Source organism: Sclerotinia sclerotiorum, genomic scaffold (assembly GCF_000146945.2).
Source record: "Sclerotinia sclerotiorum 1980 UF-70 scaffold_16 genomic scaffold, whole genome shotgun sequence".
NCBI lineage: Eukaryota > Fungi > Ascomycota > Leotiomycetes > Helotiales > Sclerotiniaceae > Sclerotinia > Sclerotinia sclerotiorum.
The window spans coordinates 751,006-766,528 of record NW_001820820.1 but is presented as its reverse complement, the minus strand read 5'-3'; the positions used below and the strand labels follow the sequence as shown (position 1 = coordinate 766,528).

At 44.0% G+C, this 15,523-nt stretch overlaps 7 protein-coding genes across 7 annotated transcripts; 2 read left to right on the top strand and 5 right to left on the bottom strand.

Annotated features, from left to right (window-relative positions):
* Positions 1-620: 620 nt before the first annotated feature.
* SS1G_10826 (hypothetical protein) lies at positions 621-2,597 on the bottom strand (the record flags this gene model as incomplete). The annotated part of the gene is made up of 5 exons (XM_001588329.1): positions 621-652; positions 714-1,058; positions 1,111-1,620; positions 2,086-2,107; positions 2,364-2,597. 5 exons carry the CDS (start codon positions 2,595-2,597, stop codon positions 621-623), a joined length of 1,143 nt encoding a protein of 380 aa, XP_001588379.1.
* Positions 2,598-3,102: 505 nt separating this feature from the next.
* On the bottom strand, positions 3,103-3,806 carry SS1G_10825 (predicted protein; the record flags this gene model as incomplete). The annotated part of the gene is made up of 5 exons (XM_001588328.1): positions 3,103-3,209; positions 3,272-3,365; positions 3,422-3,542; positions 3,593-3,669; positions 3,717-3,806. The coding sequence occupies 5 exons, from the start codon at positions 3,804-3,806 to the stop codon at positions 3,103-3,105; spliced, it is 489 nt and encodes a 162-aa protein (XP_001588378.1).
* Positions 3,807-4,494: 688 nt separating this feature from the next.
* SS1G_10824 (predicted protein) lies at positions 4,495-6,009 on the bottom strand (the record flags this gene model as incomplete). The annotated part of the gene is made up of 1 exon (XM_001588327.1): positions 4,495-6,009. The coding sequence occupies one exon, from the start codon at positions 6,007-6,009 to the stop codon at positions 4,495-4,497; it is 1,515 nt and encodes a 504-aa protein (XP_001588377.1).
* Positions 6,010-7,141: 1,132 nt separating this feature from the next.
* SS1G_10823 (hypothetical protein) lies at positions 7,142-8,411 on the top strand (the record flags this gene model as incomplete). The annotated part of the gene is made up of 3 exons (XM_001588326.1): positions 7,142-7,312; positions 7,667-7,934; positions 8,281-8,411. The coding sequence occupies 3 exons, from the start codon at positions 7,142-7,144 to the stop codon at positions 8,409-8,411; spliced, it is 570 nt and encodes a 189-aa protein (XP_001588376.1).
* Positions 8,412-9,045: 634 nt separating this feature from the next.
* Positions 9,046-9,540, top strand: SS1G_10822 (hypothetical protein; the record flags this gene model as incomplete). Its single annotated transcript, XM_001588325.1, has 2 exons — positions 9,046-9,287; positions 9,345-9,540. 2 exons carry the CDS (start codon positions 9,046-9,048, stop codon positions 9,538-9,540), a joined length of 438 nt encoding a protein of 145 aa, XP_001588375.1.
* Positions 9,541-9,956: 416 nt separating this feature from the next.
* SS1G_10821 (hypothetical protein) lies at positions 9,957-10,905 on the bottom strand (the record flags this gene model as incomplete). Its single annotated transcript, XM_001588324.1, has 2 exons — positions 9,957-10,609; positions 10,887-10,905. 2 exons carry the CDS (start codon positions 10,903-10,905, stop codon positions 9,957-9,959), a joined length of 672 nt encoding a protein of 223 aa, XP_001588374.1.
* A 497-nt stretch (positions 10,906-11,402) lies between these two features.
* SS1G_10820 (hypothetical protein) lies at positions 11,403-15,260 on the bottom strand (the record flags this gene model as incomplete). The annotated part of the gene is made up of 1 exon (XM_001588323.1): positions 11,403-15,260. One exon carries the CDS (start codon positions 15,258-15,260, stop codon positions 11,403-11,405), a length of 3,858 nt encoding a protein of 1,285 aa, XP_001588373.1.
* Between the last annotated feature and the right edge of the window lie 263 nt (positions 15,261-15,523).

Here is a 15,523-nt window from a genome sequence, read left to right as displayed (position 1 = left end):
AGATTTGGAAGATTTACGAATATATAGAATGTCTCTATATAATGGCATTCTAGGGAGATTCTATCACTAGGTATTTAAATATATATAAATATTCGCTCTGACAATCTAACAACGACATATGTATACATTTAGATTTTAGCATTGAAATGGGACGGACCCAGAATTTAACATTTGATTTAACCTTAGAATTTAGTGAGTGGGGATATGAATAATATTTGAGACTGGAGAATGGACGTAATCTTGCGTTTTGACAATATTCACAATCTCTATTTTATCAAATAACGTTTATGGTAGGAAGAGCCATTCAGTGGAAAAACTGAGTCGATAATGCTAGTAGGAAAATATTGTATTTATTCGTTTATATATATATTGTAGGAGGTATTATAAAAGAAAACTATTAAGACATATCACAATAATTCATACACCATCTCTTATCTTTGACAACTCTGGTCCAACATACGATCCAGTCATATACATGGAAATCCCTCTTTCCCAAGCGTCACGCCTTTTATGGGTGACTGCTATCACCGTCATAACATAGGAAAGTCCCATCCCCAGATTCTAGCGTCATTCTTGGGGTATATCAGGAAGCAGTGCTCTACCATCATACACGCATTCATTTATTTCTCGAGTAAAGACATTGGCATGGAACCTACATGGCTATTAGAATTAATCAAAAAATATGATTCAAACAAAGAAGAAACAATACTGACCAGAAATTCCACCAAACATTCCTACACCCTGTACAGCAGCATCGGGAAAAGCAGCCTGTCCACATAAACAACTACAAGAGCATGTTCCATCAGCACCTGTTGTTCCAGTCCCAGAAGCTACTGTTGTCACTGCAGCAGCTGGTGATGCTGGTGATGCTACAGCACTTGAGGCTGCTTCAGCGCTAGCACCACTGGAAGGAGTTCCTCCTTGAATTGCACTCAGGGTTCCTGTACCATTTTGTGCAACAGCCATAGCTTTGAACATGGCTTGGCTTTTGTTGGCAGTAGGATTAATACTGAAAACCATCCCTAAACCGCAATGACCAGTTTGACGGCAGTAAAACCCTGTGTTCGTATTAGAATTTGTTACCAAAGAATTTACATGCGTTATACTAACATTGAGGAGTATCTGTCATGACTTGCATAGCCATCGATGGAGGAGGATTGATGGTATTGTCCACGTTAGGAACAAACCCAGTATCCATTCCATCAGCCAACTTTTCACACGGTGTTGCAAAACCCGATTGTGTGAGGGAGTGGTTTTTAGCTTCAAAATTGAAAACAACCATATCTCCAATGGCAGCGGAAACTGTGTCCGGCGTATAGACAGTACCAGCCGCACCACCAACTGTGACAGTATGTGTTGCCGCACCCGCTCCTTGAGTAACGGTTTTAGTATCCGTTAAGGTTTGAGTGGCAGCTCCACCACCATTATTCGTCCAGATGATGATGATGTCCTCGCCCTTAGCTTGCACAATTTTAATGTCCTTCTCCTTGACAACAAGCTCCGATGATTTATCGATGAACTCTGGCGTAATCACTCCGCGTCCAACCAAGTCACGCTGAAGATTGCCGGCCAAAGCTAATGGTGCTGCGCATAATGCGGCGATGACTGAAGATCTCATGACTAATATATTAGAGTATAAGGACTGAACGTCGTATATGTATAAGACGAATGTGAAAGAGTGATATGCAAACCGCGCTGCGGAGAAAATTAAACTATGAAAGCTGTCTTGGCTTGTGTAATGATCGTGAATTGACTTAAGTAGTAAAGTAGTCAGTTGGGGAGTGCCTGCTCGTGATAGTATTAATAGGAGACTAAAAGAAGGGTGAATAAAAGTCTTCACAAGTTCAAGAATGATAGAATGAGAGGAAGATTGCACTAGGTCTGGGGAACGGTCTTGATATTAATCCATTCATAAAAGATGTAATAATACGGCTCAAAGACAAAATAAAAGCACTTGCTTCGAACATCCTTAGTCGAAACGATTTGGTGAAGGGGTCGAGAAGCCTCCAGGATTTATCGTACCACTCGGAGACGTACTTGTCCGGCTCAAATTCAACTTTACTGCCATCAGAAAAAGAAAGTTACTACCGGGAGCCCTGATCAGGTTCTATGCCAAAAGTTCCAAAGTTTTAGAAACGAGGTTTGGATGAAGATGTGGTGGAAACCCTTGTCATCAATGCCAAGCCCAAACACAAGATAATTTTTAGTCTTCCATCCCTGTATTTTAACGCCAAAAGTCGCTGAATACCATGTTGACAGCCTATAGCACAGCCTATATTGAAGTCCAATCTTTGCTCCACAGGGACATTTTACCCTGATCCAGCCCTAACATTTGTTGTTTTGGGACCTCCTGTGGCGCGTACCAGATTTGTCTCAGCTGTCATATTGGGACGAAAAGTAACTGGACATGGGATAAATGTCAACGTTAAAATCTTTTTGAAGTTATTAATGTCTGCAACATTAGATTCGATGATGTAAAGAGGCTCCGGGGAGAACTTTGGTCTGATGATTGGTGGGAGACGCACGGAGGGTTGAATTGGAAGGAATCCATTCATCTGATGTTTTCCGGATGCTGGGGTCAGGATGAAAGTAATCATTTCATTGCAGCTATGCTCATAAATGTCTTCGGTAAGGTTGATATCCTATGTAGATTAGAACGGTGGTCGCTCCCCCCCGGCATTGAAGAGTAAGGCGTTCACCATCATCGGTATCGAAAGCAGGACTTCCTATCCCACATCTCATCATAAGCATTAAAGTAAACTCCCCCGGCGATGAAATCGTATGATGATAAGAGACGAGTAACTTCGGTCAATGCGCACAATGTAGGTACCCGAGGTCAATCATGATTCATGAAACCATATAATACATGTCTCTATACCTGCTGTAACATTGGAGCTTCTAAGCTACCATGAAGATCATCCTTCAAACTTTTTGACATCTGCCAGAATGGCACGGTATGGCACAGCTCGGACTTCGTACCGATCCCAGATCTTAATGCTCCCGTTGAATAAGATCAGATGGTTCAAACTATCCGTGTCACAGACACTCGTAATAGCGACGATTGTTCCTACATACGGAATTCGTTCTTATAACTTGTGCTTGTTAAGTGCCCTTATTGGTCTCTTTCTGCTGTTGGCCTTCATAAAGTCCCGTGTAGTAGCCAGCATAGTACCAGGACATAAGTAAATTCTTAAGGTTTTCATCGTGAACTGTATGAGAACTCCACGTCAGCCTGAGCCTTACATGTATCAAGGGCGATTGCACATCTCACCTTGGCCAATTAACTGTGGTGGCAGTGTTGGAGCTTTTGAAGATGGAGGTTGAGATTTGCTCTCTTTTGCTGTACCGGTAGGTTGTTCACCAACCTGAAGGATATAACATTTAGTCAAAATGTATATCAGTGATCGTTTTCAATGCTTACTTTAGGTCTGGTGTCCGTGGGAGTATGATCTTCTATTTTTTCAAACTCGCTTTGCTCAATAACATTCTCCTTCAAATGTTCTTCAACGATCTCCCCACCATCTTCATCCATCATTCCTTCCCTGAGAAAGGTCAGTGATTGACATAAAACTAAAGCGAACTGATGACTTACAATCCATTACTTTGGTTCTCAAACACCTTCAACACATCCTCAACTTTTTCCCCTCGAGCATGAATACTATGATACTTCTGTTTGGTATTAGCAATATCCACATCATCAGTCTTGAATTATTTACCTCATATTCTTCTAGAGCTTCATTCCACGAGTTCACAAGTGTGGAATCGTCCCATATCTCTGCATGAGTACTATTGTTCTGTGGGGCCATTTTGCAATGGAATGGTGATTGTGGTTGGAGAGTGAAAGAAATCGTGGAGTTGAAGGTAGCAAAACTAGCAAAGTGTACGGAAGATATGTTATGCTGCCACAACTAAAATTTATTCAAGGTAAAAATCTGGATTTTTTCAATGATAGTTCTCGCGCTCCTGGCTGATAACTCCATCTACACCACAATGCTTGAAAAGTCGATATCACGTGACTACATGTGACAAGACCAAATCAGATGGTGCTCACTCTCACAGGTGCACAAAATATAGCCATTATCCACTTCAAAACCAGTGGTGAGAAATGGTAAATTTTACATAGAGTACCCTGAGAAGGTCAGAGAGTTATCTAATAGTAAGCACCGGCAGAAGCTGGGTCAATCATATTATTTTCTTCTGTTACACAAACATGCTTCGAATTTTGAATTCATTATTTCATTCCTCAATTTACAAATAACTAAATTTTGATACTCTTATTATTACCCAAGTAATCATGTGCAAACTCCTTAACACGATACATGACATTTAGCCAATGCAAACCCGAACACAATATCCAACCTCCCATTTCCCATTTCCCATTTCCCACTTCCCATTTCCCATTTCCCACTTCCCATTTCCCATTTCCCATTTCCCATTTCCCATTTCCCATTTCCCATTTCCCATTTCCCATTTTCGATGCGCCTTTCCGAATTCTTAAATATAAGCACTAAAATCTCCCTCACTCCCTCTATAACTTTTTCCCATTCCCATCCCATTTCCCCCTCCACCTTTGCCCCTACTAGGTGGCGGACTGGCAACCCCCACACTTCCCCCAAAACTCCCGAGCATAACCACACTCTCCCCACCCTCCCCATGCCTTCGGATCTTCGCCTTCGTACTACTGATCCTCTTATTCTCCCTCGTATCCACACTAATTGGTCTCCTTCCCGCTCCCATTACCATTCGTGCATTAGGGCCTACCATTAGATTCCCTATCGTTGGACTTTCCTCTCGAGCTTCTCTATCCCTTTCGTTTTTGTCTCGCTGAATATTCTGTTTGAGGTCCGTTTCTGTGGAGCGCCGAAAAGAGTGATTTTGAAATGCGCTTTGCGTTTCGGATGCGCCCAGGTCAGGAGTAAAAGGGTTTGGAAGGAAAGGAGAGGAGGGGATGGCGAGTGTATTACTTCTTCCTCTTGCTCCAATACCACCATCAGTACCAGTTCCACTACTCCCTAAACCAAGAGCAGGGAGTTGGGGTACCTGTGGAACTGTCCCCTCGGTTCCATGCCTAATGAAATTCGGCTGCGAATCCACATCCGTGCTTTCACCAATACTTTCCCAACTACCTGCGCTGAATTCACTGGGAAAGACATCGCTTCCCGTCTCCGTTTCTATGTTTGCTTGTCTTACTCCTCTTCCCGTTCCCATTTCCCGTTCTCTTCTATCCATCTCATGAAGTTGTGCATGCCGACTTTGACTCTGCGATACATCCCCCTGACTTTTCGCGTCACCTTTCATCTGCAATTCCTGCATACTATTCGAAACACTCTCAAAACGACTATCCATACTCGCCAAACTATCGCTGCCCTTAAGTCTCGATTTACTAAACGTAGCTTGAATGTAAGAACGTAATTGCCGCGTTCCTTCTTTAGCGCTGGAATAGCCATTAGGATATGTTATTCCCAATGTATCATTATTGATTCCTGTCCCGGCGGCTTTGACTTCATTGCCTATATGTACTTCTTCAGGAACAGTGGGAGAATCCGCATAACTTCTTCTTGCTTTTCGACGGACTGAGGCCATTCCACCACCGCCGAAAAATGGAGAAACGCCGCCGCGTCGGGAGACGGGTCGAGTGTTAATGCCGTTGTAGGACATCCTACTACTTCCTCCCGTCTCCTGTTCCCAGATTGGTGCTGGTGGTCGAGGACTTTTAGGTACTGTTTTGATACTTGTCATTTCCTTGCCTGCAGTTGGTGAAACAGTTGTGTATCCAAATTTTAGGAGATCGGTTGCGGCGGTTGAGTATACACTCGTCGCACTTCGATGTTTATCAGCGTCAGTATCAATCGTGTTGACCGTTCTCCAAGTGCGAGAATTACGCACAAAACTTGGGTGTTGACCATGGCCTATACTTCCCCTATTTCCTGGGGCATTATCAAATGAGGATGATGATTCTCGAGCCCCATGACCTAGTCCACTTATTCTCTTGTCTAAACCGTCTGCCATTGCGAAGTTGAGATTTCTAGTTGTTGATTTTCGATGGGCACGTCTTCTATCGGTATTCTGACCTTGCTTGTTTTGTCGTGGTGCAAGAGGTGCCCGTGCAGCCTTACTCCAGTCTCCTGAAAGCACAGAGAAACTATCCAAGGGAGATGAGGAGAAATTGCTGTCCGATAGGTTCAATATTGTACCATCTGAAGCATTGGTGCCAAGAAGGCTTTGATTACCAAGTTGACTCGTTTCACTATCCCTCAGCCTTGAATCGTTGCTTGTAACATACTGCGATCGTCTCGTATGTCCCTTCCTTGAATAATTTGAATAATTTCGCTGAAGCATGTTACTACTATTCGTTCCCGACGAGTCAAAAGTATAACCAGTATCCTGAGTATCTCTCCACGTACTCCCATTGGGAGTCTTATTCAAAGCATTTTCCGAGTATGCCCTTGCCCGATTTCCCGAGCCTTGAGATTCGCGGACTTGGGATTTTGGGACCAAAGTCTGAGAGCGCCGGAGTGATTGCCGGTTTTCATGAACCACAAAGTTGGGCGTGGTCGACGTATAAACACTAGAACTAGCATCAATAGAAAAACCGGACGTATCGATTTGAAGTGGTGCAATCTTTTTAGCAGAGAATGTGCGTTCTATGCTAGACGTGCTTTTTAAAGGACCTGATATATCTTCTTTGGAAGGTCCTCCCGAACGTATCGAGGAATTACGCCGTTTTCGATAATAAAACAGACAGAGAATGAGTGCTATAAAGACGATTAGTATCGGGACCACAATTGCTGCTATCTCTCCTTTGCTCATGTCTTTGCTTGCAGAGTGATTGCTGCCAGAGGTTGCAGATGTACCCGACGATGATGATGGAGTGGAATCTGAGCCGGTAGGTGAGCTGCCATCTGAAGCCTGAATGGCTAAGCTGAAAGATTCAGAGTTGCTGCGCTTTGATGTTTTAGAGATTGCTGTGAGCGTAATATTGATATTGGAAGGCTTGGCAGAGATAGGCACCTTCCCGGATATCACAAAGCCATGAGCATCAAAATATATCCAATCTGTTGGTGGAGATACTTGAGCCGTCAACGTAGTATCGTAAGTGTTTTCGATGTAGGCACCAAAGCTAAAGGAGAACTTAGAACCAATGGTTGCATTCACATCTTTGATGGGACCAACGAATAATGCGGTAGCTATTTTGATGAAGACCACAGTATTGACATTATCCCCATATATATCCACTGCTTGCACAGAGACGTTGTACGAAATGGCATCGGATGGCGGTGTTCCTGTCAGGCTGAGAGTATTATTATCGAAGGTAAGCCATTCCGGTGTTTGAGCTGTAACAGAGACTATGTTTGAATCATTGGCAGGCTGTCCATCGAGCTGAAGGCTATTCTCTAAACCTGTGCAATTAACCTCCACCCCTGGTGTTGCGTTGACAACAGAGTTTACTGTGCTAAATGCCAGGAGGTGTACCCCAACCCTGATGTTGAAGGGAATAGATGCTCCAGAGTATCCAGCTACGTCCGAAGCAATAAGCTGAATACCGAAAGTTTGGGGTGGTTGTATGAGAGAAGCATACTCTGGAGTTTGACCACTGAAAGTAAGTGTACGATCATCAAACAGAACCCAGGAAGGCAGAGGTGTGTCATCGGCTGACAATGCATAGTATTTAAGATTTGTTCCGCCACTACTAGAGAATGTTGCCGGGTCGAAGCTGATCTCGAATGGTGATGAAGGGTGGTATAACAGCGTAGAAGGTGCTGAGAATGGTCCCTGTGAAGAGAGTTGTAATTGCGCTGGTATCTTAATCGACGGTGGTGAGTTCTTTGAAACAACTAGAGTAGTATTTGAGGTGATAGATCCAGACGAGTCGCTTGCGATCACTCCAAAAGTGATTTCTGTCACCGTTCCAGTCCCAACATCACTACTAGATGGTATGCCTGATAATGTTCGAGAAGTGGTGTCGATGGAGAGCCACTGAGGTGAGCCTGACAAGCTGTATCTGAGAGGGGATGTTGAAGTAAATGTTGATTGAGGGAATGTATATGAGTATGGTGATGACACACGCGCGATAGGAGGGAATTGGGCATTGACCGGGTATGCGATTGACGGTATAGCATCAGCGACTGCTCCAAAGACGGCAATAGCAGACAGAGTGGTCCTCAGTGCCATATCCAGAGAGTCTTGCAGATGTTATTCTCAATGAGTCCAGATGAAGATACTACTTGCATACAGGATGAGAAATAATACATGTCAACATAATCTTTTACATGAAAACAGCGACGGAGGGGAAATTCGACATGGGAAAAGTTAGATATCAGGGACTTGCCATCGTTAGGTATTCTAAAGGCGCAGTAGAGGGAGATTTGTCTATAGGCATTACCTTACCTGGAGTTCGACATCCATCGTGACGTAAGGGGTAAGATAGTATCATACCCCTGCCTTATCAGATAATCGAAATATTGTTTAACGGAGGTTGACATGCTGATTTGAGGCTATACATAGACTATTCAAATTCCTTGACCAGCCCCACTGAAGTGAGCAACATCTTGTGGCAAGTTTGAGAGAAAGTAAGAAATTGTCGAGAAAACATTCTCATGCCATTCTTAGATCTTTTTTCCAAAGTTCAATCCTCTCAGATAACTACCTGAGATAGTTCGCGGTGTCCCAATAGCAATAGAGGGAGGTCAAAAGGTCACAAAGTGTAGTTAGTATCCAGGATTGTTTAAATCCTCAAACGTCCCTTTAGGAGCAAATCCTGCATCATTATTCGATGGTAGCATTCCTTGCCGAGTATATCCAATTGTCCAGGCCAGGGAGATATCCTTTTGGTGCGTGAGAAAGGATTGTGACAGGGAGGATAAGATCACTGGTGGAAGAAGGGATGAGCATTTTTGGCTATCAATCTTAGGCGGTGAATTTAATCATGCGATGCAACTTACATAACCTGGCAGAATTCCTGGTGGGATGGTGGGGCAATATCAAACCCGCGACAACAATGCCCATCCACTTATAGGCTTTTTCTAAATTTTTAAAATAACCAAAATGATTTCTAGGTCTCCCTCCCCAGAGTTCTCACCACTAGCAATAGGAATTGATCTCGCCCCCCTTCCTACCTATAAAGCCGCAACAACCAGCACTGTAAACTTTTCCGGTCTTCTCGAACCCCCACTCAAGCTTCACGAAGATCTTTCCAAAGGATGTGGTGGTCAACTATGGCCTGCTGGTATGGTGCTTGGGCAGCATATGTTACGGTATCAAAGAGATTCTTTGAAAGATGCTAGAATGTATGTTTCTATCCCCATTACAAAAGTTTTCAATTTCGTGAACTAATGAGGATCCAGACTCGAACTTGGGGCTGGTGGTGGTTTGGTGGGATTAGCTGTGGCTCTTGCATGTGATCTTCAACATCCATTGATACTTTCAGATATGGAAGTCATGTTTGAACTTATGAAGAGGAACGTTTCTCTTAATGAACTCGAGTCGAAAGTTGAGCCGTTGATTTTAAATTGGTATGTTAACCAGTGTTATTCATGGTAATGTTCGTTTCTCTGATCAAAATTATAGGGGTGAACCATTACCGGAGCTAGTAGTGAAAGATAAACCAGATGTTATCCTAGCAGCTGATTGCGTCTATTTCGAACCGGCGTTTCCGTTACTTCTTCAGACCCTGGAAGAGCTTTTAGAGTTATCAAAGGATGCAGTTATCTATTTCTGTTTTAAGAAGAGAAGGAGAGCAGATATGCAGTTCATGAAAAATGCAAAGAAGAAGTTCTTAGTGGAAGAAATTGAGGATCAAGATAGAGAGACTTTTACTAGAGAGGGACTGTTCTTGTACACTTTTAAACGAAAATCATGATACCCCAAAATTTGCAAAAAGAAGTATATATACAGTAGCTAAAGCATTTGCATAATTTCTCTATCCAGTCCAACGTTTCGATCGAGGACTTCTATTTCTACACCTCGCTGGCGCCCATATTCACACCTAGCAAGAAGGCCGGCTCATCAACTTTATGATGTTCATAACTCAACACTCCCACAGCTCCAGGTTCAAGCATCATAGGTAGTGCTCTCCCCATCTCAAATCCAATCCATCTTTTCGCAAAAGCTCTCAAGATATGTCCATGAGCAATCAGCACAACATCTACACCTTTCTCCCCATGCATGTAAGGTGCCTGAATTTCACGAATCTTCGCAATCACCGAATCCAAGCGATTCGATACCTCAGCTGCCGTTTCCCCCTCTTCACAACCATCAAGCCAAATGTTCCACGGCCTCTCACTATCCAAGCCCTTCTCCTTTCTAGCGGCTCGGATCTGAGCAGTAAGAAGCCCCTCATAGGTACCGTATTCCCATTCCCGGATATCTTCAGTAATCTCTGTTTTATTTTCAAGTTCCTTCTGTGTATTTCCGTCAAAGAGAATCTCGAATGTGCGACGAGCTCGAGTTCGTGGACTTATGAATAGGTGGGCGAGTTTGGATGGATCGATAATCTTGCCTGGACCAACTAGAACGCCTGCGGAAGAGGAAACTTGCTTTTCTCCATGGGGAGTTAGGGGAATATCACTTCGGCCTGTGTAGCGACCTGAGATGGTCCATTCTGTCTCGCCTGATACATGATGGGGTTAGAAAATTGATTATGCAATTCTTTGATTTCCTTAAAAGATGTTTGCGAGTTCAAATCATCTTATCGATAGTATGAACTATAATAGTAAAACAGCCACAAGTGACTTACCACTGACACAGAGTCAGTATCCAGTATCTATTTCGATTGCATCGGAGTGAGGAAATTGAAGTATAATCATGCCTTGGCAGATTTACGGAAGGACGTTTCGATCAACTATAAGCAAACACTTACTGTCGAATGAGAAAGACTCTCGGAGTACCTGCGTCCTTGTCTGGCATGATGAGGATACCTAGTAAATTTACAGATGCTCCAATTGATAGCTTCGAATTTTATTGAAGTTATAGGAACTTGACTTGCACCCCACCAAGGAAGTTAGTGTGCCTGATAAGAAACCCCGCCCTCATTCTTATCGGATGAGCTTCACATAAAAAGAAATAAAAAAAGGCTCACCATCGATTGTGAATATTATGAGCTCACCGGAAGCATCTCTGGAATTTCGAAAAACGAATATTACGTATATATTTTCTGCGAAAAGATAATCAACGTAGCGCTATTGAGAATGTTTCCTATTTCGTCTAATCTATTGCTAGGATCTTACATATACTGCAATAAGTTACACCCGCATTTACTGGCAGATGGCACCATCTACGCCCAATTCTATGTCCAATACAACCCAAGTAACCGTAGCACTTGTACCCCTGGCGAATGCAAAAGTGGTACAAGCAATTATACACTCATCCTCATCTAGATGTATATTACATAATCCACTGCCTGTTCATGACAGTGGATCTCTGTCATTTTTAAAATTGGCGTGAGGTGGCTCTACTCCTGTAGGCAAACCCTTCGCTTGAGTCTTGCGGCGGAAAGCTTTCACACCTGGGGACATCATAAACTGTGTCACCTTCCGGACTACTAGCCTGTTGGCTGGCAATAGCCTCGGTTCTCTTTTATCTTCAGTCACTGATAGAAGTGGTTGTTGTTCAACGCACCCGCCTACCACTGACGACTCTTTCGCCTCTGGACTGTCTGCAGGCTGACCAAAATCTTCTTCGATGGCACTACTTGGTCTGTCCGATGATTGAATCAAATTCACTTCGGACTCGGCTACATCTGAAATCTGTTCGGCTCCATTGTCTGACATTCGCCCGGCTTCCTGTTCAATGATATTCTCTTCGCCGACCCGGATCATAGCATCAAATATCCAATTTGGATGGACAGGCGAGTTGACAGCATGCAAACGTCGCTTAAGTATACGGTATATATCCCCTGTTCTCGAAGTGGTAGCCTCTAAAACTTCTTCATCGATAAAATCTTCATCGGCCGGATCTACCACCTCAGACCCAGACTCCATAGCATTGGCTACATCTGCCAAGCAGGTTTCATTGCCATCGGGGGCAGATTCCAAGGCCTCACTTAAACGAGCTCTAGCTTGGAATCTGAGCCACCACCTACTTGCCATGATTTGGTCGACGATGAATCCGGATTTCTTTGTTCGGATGAGGGCATCAGCTGTCATGACTGGGTCTTGCAGTCTCATGTAGCCCATGGTCAAGGCATTCCAAGTGACTTGATTAGGTTTCAAACCCTCTTTCTCAATCATGATCTGCAGCACCTTCTCAGCTGCACGGGGTTGACGACGTTGCATGAATACATTAAGTAATGTATTCCATGTATGAAGACTTGGTGCCGGTGGCCGGAAACTGTCCTCTGGATTTGGAAACGAATCGTCTGACTCAAAATCGCCGTCGCTCTCATCTGAAGTACTGGGCAGCGTACCGATGTTGCCTTCATCTTGAATTTGATCAGTCTCGGTAGCCGGTACGGACTGTCCTGCTTTGGGAAGCGGGCTTTGCATGTCGGCAATGATTTTAAGGCAATCGTGCATTGGTGCATCTAGATTGCCCAATCCAACAAGCAAATGGTTGTAAATTTGAGCCTCCTCCAGTAAAGGGACGACGATTGGGTTCTTTGTGGATATTAAGGATTTGAAGTGATCGTAAAATCTTAATAAAACCTTGTAGTGACGGACGCTTGCAATGTATGCTTTGAGCATCACTATCAGCGTCACATGGTTGGGGTCCATCAAGACTTGCTCAATATTATAGTCATGGCTAAATACCGTAGTCTCGGAAGCAGCCAGGTCGGGACGGCGCTGACCTTCCTCAGCCTGAACTGGAGTCTGATTGGTGGTTGCAACCGATATGTCATCTACCTCCTCGACAGCCTTTGTTGACACAGGAGCTAGCAAACTATCCTCAAAAGTAGGAATCAGTTGAGCTAATGATTCAATGTTAAAATTCTTCAAATAAATCGGAATCATTTGTGAGAATGGCGTTTGAAGATTTTTCCTCTCGCTGGGGGTTCGCTTGTAGTACTCCCGTCTGTTTACGCGGAATACTGCGTCTAAGGTATCAGTGACAGTATAATTATTTCCAACACCGTCTTCATTCATCCAATGCGCCAGTTTCTCCAGCGCGATATCATCTCCACGAATCTTGGCATCATTTTGCATAATTGAATAAGTGTATGCATCCGCTTTGACTCCATTTTCAATCATCATATCATAGATTTGCCACGCCGTCACATGGTCACCAGCCTGAAGTGAATTCTGAATCAGGACGTTGTAAGTAACAATACTTGGCTTTAGACCGTGATGTAGCATGAAATCAAAAAGCTCCGTGTCGGTGACCTGTGCATGAGGACCACGATATCTTCTGGCCAGAAGTACAGTGCACATTTGTGGCCATCTCCAGCGGTTCAGATTAAAGCCTTGTTTAGTGGCCTGCTGAAGGACTTGAAAAGCCAAATCAGTCTCTCCAGACCGTGCGAATCGATAGGTAAATCGCAGTAAACTGCTGCCCGTGAGATGTTGCCTTGTCCCTGCCATCACGAGATAGAATGTTCTGAATTCTTTTTGATTCATGATTGATTGTAACAGGTACACTGAGCGTGCACTAAGCCGGAGACCACGAAGCTGAAGATATCGAATACTTTCAAATATCTGTTGAAGATCGTGGGGAGTGAAGGATTCTCGAGTGGGTTTGCGCTCTTCTGATCCGAAATAATGGGATACTACAAAATCGAGGCAATCATTCGCAGCCCAGCGAGGTGGAAGAGACGGTGCCTGATACGTCGCCAGCAGTAACTTGAGAGTAGATGCGGGATATTGGTCCATTGATGTAAGCATAAGTTCCTCCCAAACATCAGAACGAATCTCTGAAGGAACTCGGCGCCAGATGGTGGCCAAAGCAGCTACATTGTCTTGCTTGATGAATAGCAATCTTGATGCCGTAGGAAACTTTGAAACAGCGACCTTATTATACTCCAATTTAGGGTAACCCTTCAAAGCGTCTTCATGTCGCTGATTGATGATAGCGAATCGCCAAGACCACATCCGTAACTTCATGATGTTGGCTTTTGTATCTATGTCGACTTTTAAATATTTAGTCGAGAGTTGTGGGAGGCCTTGCTGCTTTGCCCAAATTTCATATTGCTCATGCAATGCCTGAAATGGCGCATGAATAGTTGCAAAACGTTGAGAGTATAGACGTTGCCGATTCAAAGAAATCTTCAGATATATGGACGATAGCCCTTTCGGCCGTCTAAAATTCTCACGGGGAAATTTATATCCGGAAGGTCGTCGAAAAAAGAAAACGGATTTTCTCGAGGGTCTGGTTTTAATGCGCGTCCCTACGATTGGCCGTCCTAATCTTCTTGAATCATATTTTGTATACCTCTGGCGGGGTCTTTTGGACGTGACTGTTTCTGCAGCTGTGGCGGGTAGATATGATGAATTGGCATCGTTACTGGCCTTTTCAGGTGGTGTGATAGTTGGAGCAGCAGGTGGTGATGCTAGGCCAGCCAGACTTTCAGCTTCGATTATGGATGGAGGTGCGGACGACGACGATTGTGGAGATGTGGGCTGTGCGCGACCTCGTAAGGAAGAAATGGTAGAACCTCTGGAGCGCTTTGTCTCTGCATTGTTTGACGGGATAGTATCGACCTTACCAAAAGGAATTCGGCGGGACTTTGATCTTAATCGCAAATGTCGCGTCTTCGGTACGGTATTCAAATGCAAATGACGAGCTCCAGGTGAAACATCCGGTAAACCATTTGTTTGTGAACTGCGTGCTGCAGAGCCCTCCGTGTCTTCTGAATATTGATGAGTCAATGTGACACTACTTGGCTGGGTCCCCATCCGCGCATTAGATCCAAATTCATGTGGTGCCTTGAACTGACCCTCTGTGGCCGAACCTTCTTCCCCATTGCTCTCAGCTACTTTCCCGAAACCAGACTTCGAAGAGAAGTGTCTTATGGGGCCACGGACAGAAAGGTTTACGTGGGTAAAAGAAGCGGGGTTCGTTGGCCATTTGCTGAATCTGATATATTTTGTGCCTGGTTGCACTGGAACATTTGTTGATGAATTTCCAAGGCGCTTTAATGTTTCTTCCCTCTTCGCAGCTTTTGCTACTATAAGTTCACGATCGTCTTGGTTTTGTCCCGTTTCCGTTCCCAGATAGACTCTGGCACTTTTGCAGGGCCATGGTTGGAAGACTCTAGGTGCAAGGAATGGAAGAATTGGCAATTCCAATGGCGACCATCGTCTTGATAGAGAGTTATAAAATGGAGGCATCAGCTGCCGGCATACATTTTCTAATCCATTGACTAGCACCTTAGTATATCGACAGCGAGGGCAGTTTCAATTCGAAAATTGGCGACCCGGAAAAAAAATTAAGGTTTATCTTAGTGGCCGGGGTGAGACGAGGCTGAGATTATAATAAGCCAATCATATTGCGCATTGGAACTTCAAGATCTCTCCCGGCTGTGGATTTCTCTAATTTGAACTTCTGAATTCTCGATAGCTGGAACATACAAAACTCCCCGTTTCAGCTACAC